This window comes from Dermacentor silvarum, chromosome 4 (genome assembly GCF_013339745.2).
Source record: "Dermacentor silvarum isolate Dsil-2018 chromosome 4, BIME_Dsil_1.4, whole genome shotgun sequence".
Classification (NCBI taxonomy): domain Eukaryota; kingdom Metazoa; phylum Arthropoda; class Arachnida; order Ixodida; family Ixodidae; genus Dermacentor; species Dermacentor silvarum.
Window position 1 is genome coordinate 75,875,431 of NC_051157.2, and position 3,064 is coordinate 75,878,494.

A 3,064-nucleotide genomic window follows, 5' to 3' on the forward strand; every position below is an offset into this window, starting at 1 on the left:
TCTTCCCCACCCCCCTTTTTTGTTTTTGTTTTTCGCCATTGAATTTTGGGGTAATTTGAACTTGAGACCACATTTTATTCTCTCCTTTTACTTTAAAATTCGTGAGTTGAACAATGCAAGGGTGCAGGGGGCACGTAATAAGAAATTGCGACATGTTCTCACGCCTTCGTTTATGTGTGTTAGCGAAAGCGTGTGTTAGCGTTAGTTCATGTGTGTTAGCGAAAGATAACCACCAAACTTGAGGAGGTGGTCAGCTTGTCTACGCACGTGTATGCTCATCGACCCGCGGCATTTGAGCGGATAATGATTATTTCAAGTTCTTATAAGACACTACAGGGTCTTATAACCGGTAACAGAGACTGTTTCTGGAAACGCGTTGCGTCACGGCGCATATTTGCAGTCTTTGGAAAGCGTTGAGTGACTTCGCGTGAGCGCCATTTGCATTGAGCTCTTGCGAGAACGCATCTTTTTTTTTTTTTTCAAATTTCACGCGACAATATTGCTTGCATATTTTAGGGGGATGATGGAAAGGAAATGCCGGTAGGCCGACCACAGGCGCGTCTGGTTTGCAGCCCGGCGCAGGGTGAAGGAGGTTATCGGATTAAAATAAATAAAGTAGAGAGAGGGAGGAAGTATACTGTAGCAGTGCGAACACGTAGGACCGTATACATCACGCCTGCACAATCGGCCACCGAGGCCAGTCGATTTCAGAAAGTGCAGTAACGCTGCTCGCGTTGCTTCGTAAGGCTGCGACGCATGGTTCCGCGGTGCACCAATCTGTGTCTCGGAAAAAATATACTGCGATCTAGACGGTTAAAACACAGTCCGATGAACGTCGCCAGGAACAAGGCTCTCCTTTCCGTACTTAATAGACAACATTGAAAACTCGCGCGTAAAGAGCGGTGTATGCACGAGCCTCCATTTCTACAGCAACGTTCGTGAGAATTATAGCTAATGTCGCGCATCGAGCTCTATATGAGGATTGGATGACATCCAACAACGACGGTATAGCGCGTGCTAATGTTGTTGCGTCTCTGGTATGTCGCGCGCGAGACGCACATTGACCGACGCAAGTGACTCTAGTTCGTTTCCTATAAGAGCGACTTCGTGGCCTGGGCTATCTTTTCACATTTTGTTGTTCTTTTTATAAAAACGCTTGCACTACGTATACTAGCTGACTACCTTATTGTTTGGGCAGCCGAGTTCTATTCCCCTCATGTCGTACCCTTCCACTTATTCAACAATTCAATGTTAAGAAAAAATTTTTTTTCAAGTGTGGCAGCAATTACGTGCTCATTGACGACGCCATCTGTAGGCATTGCATTATCTTGTCGTTGTCGGGCTGCCTTGTCATCATCCCCAGCTTCACTGTCGCCACAGGACGAAGAAAACTGAAACTCTAGAGCTACAACCACCACCACTGGGATTCGAACCCATGTCACTGCAGCAATGTACACTTAGGATTCGGGCGCTAACACAATTCTTTCTTTCTTTCTTTTTTTTTAAACATGGTTGGGCGTTTTGCTTCTCATTTCTAGTTTTTAGTGCGATTGAAAGTATTGGTTTGTATGGTGTTAATTTTTATTTGCATGTACTGCTCGTTTTACTGTCATGGTGATGATTATCTGGTGTTCGTTATGACCATCCGGTTGTCGCAGCTTCTTTGTTAACCTCCAAGTTTCCGCCGCATATGTAAGTACCAGTGGAGTGCAATGATTGTACGCATTTCTTTTAAATGTTAACGGTAAGCTGCCTGTCATGGCTTGGCAACGTCTGCTGTATGAGATACAAACTAATTTTATTCTGCAAATTTCCTGCTCATGATCAGGGTTTCCTGCGAGTAACTGGCCTAAATAGACGTACTCTTGCACCGATTATAGAGGCTGACTTTTTATCACGAATTCTCGTTATCTGACCGGGACATCGAACATTACCTTCATCTTCTGCATATTAATCTTCAACCGCACTTTTACACAACTAAGGTTCTCAATAATTTATTGCAAGTCATCTCCAGTGCTGTGGAACAGGACAATGTCATCGGCAAAGCGCAGGTTGCTGAGATGCTCCCCCGTTGATCATCGCTGTTAATACTACTCAATAAAGAAGCTTGAATACTTCTTATAATCATGCAGTGAACAGCGTGACAGCATGATAGGGAATAGCGGTGAATATGCAGGAGACACGATTTCTCTAATGCTATTGGAGAAATGGCATCGATTGCTACGATGACATCTTCGCAATGCAACGTGACCTGTTACTATCACATTTTATTCTATATAAGGTACGTCGTTCGATCTAATTATCCTTGTCAGTCTCGCCATAAAAAGTTGTACTCTAGCAGACAGTTTTGTTAGCTCACAAGTTCTCAATTCACTCTGCCTGAGCGTTCAGCATTAGGGATGCCATCACGCACACACGCACTCTAACACTGCAGGGCGTAGACGTGCATATGAAAGCTCCTCTATTCCGCATGCCGCCGTTCTGTTGCCTATCGCCGACGATATCGTAGAATGTGTCCTTACGCGAAAGACGAGAGGAGACCTCGCACTGTGAATGGAACGAACGTCCAACTTACCAGGCTGCAATTCCTCGCGTCGACATCTTCTTCTCGTTTTATTTTTCTTTTCGCTCGCACTGTACAAAGTTGACTCACGTATTCACGCCTAGCACAACGCAACGGAAACAGCACAAATCATAGTGGACGCTGGTCAACGGAGTTCGCAACGGACGCCACTTCGAAACCGATCAACTTCGAGTGCGCACCTCCGACTAGTCGATAAAGGCGAGAGATAACGAGACACCGAAGTGGGCGCACACACGGCCTCTTCTTACGAGGACCGGACATGCCGTCTGCTTCGATTGTGCGGCCAGACGGCCCTTGCGCACCTGTTAAGTACGTTGCAGACGCAGGGCACCGCATAGACGAGGATTCAGGGCTGTGCATCGCATACGGCAGGTCTGGGGAGCGGGTACAAACACATTCAATGACCGTTGTGCAAGACCGGAGCGATGGCCGTTGCGTATACATAAGATGCGATAGCGCGATACCAATGTTCGTTCGTAT

At 46.1% G+C, this 3,064-nt stretch overlaps 1 protein-coding gene across 2 annotated transcripts in view; it reads right to left on the bottom strand.

The window, feature by feature from the left end:
• The window catches only part of LOC119450264 (choline/ethanolamine kinase), a 128,318-nt gene extending 125,531 nt beyond the window's left edge, over positions 1-2,787 (bottom strand). Inside the window, exon 1 of one of the 2 annotated variants that reach the window (XM_037713669.2) lies at positions 2,576-2,787. In XM_037713669.2, coding sequence (XP_037569597.1) covers positions 2,576-2,601 — 26 coding nt within the window. In that variant the 5' untranslated portion in view covers positions 2,602-2,787. The remainder of the gene's footprint in view (positions 1-2,575) is intronic. The other variant, XM_037713672.2, reaches the window with a different exon arrangement.
• Between the last annotated feature and the right edge of the window lie 277 nt (positions 2,788-3,064).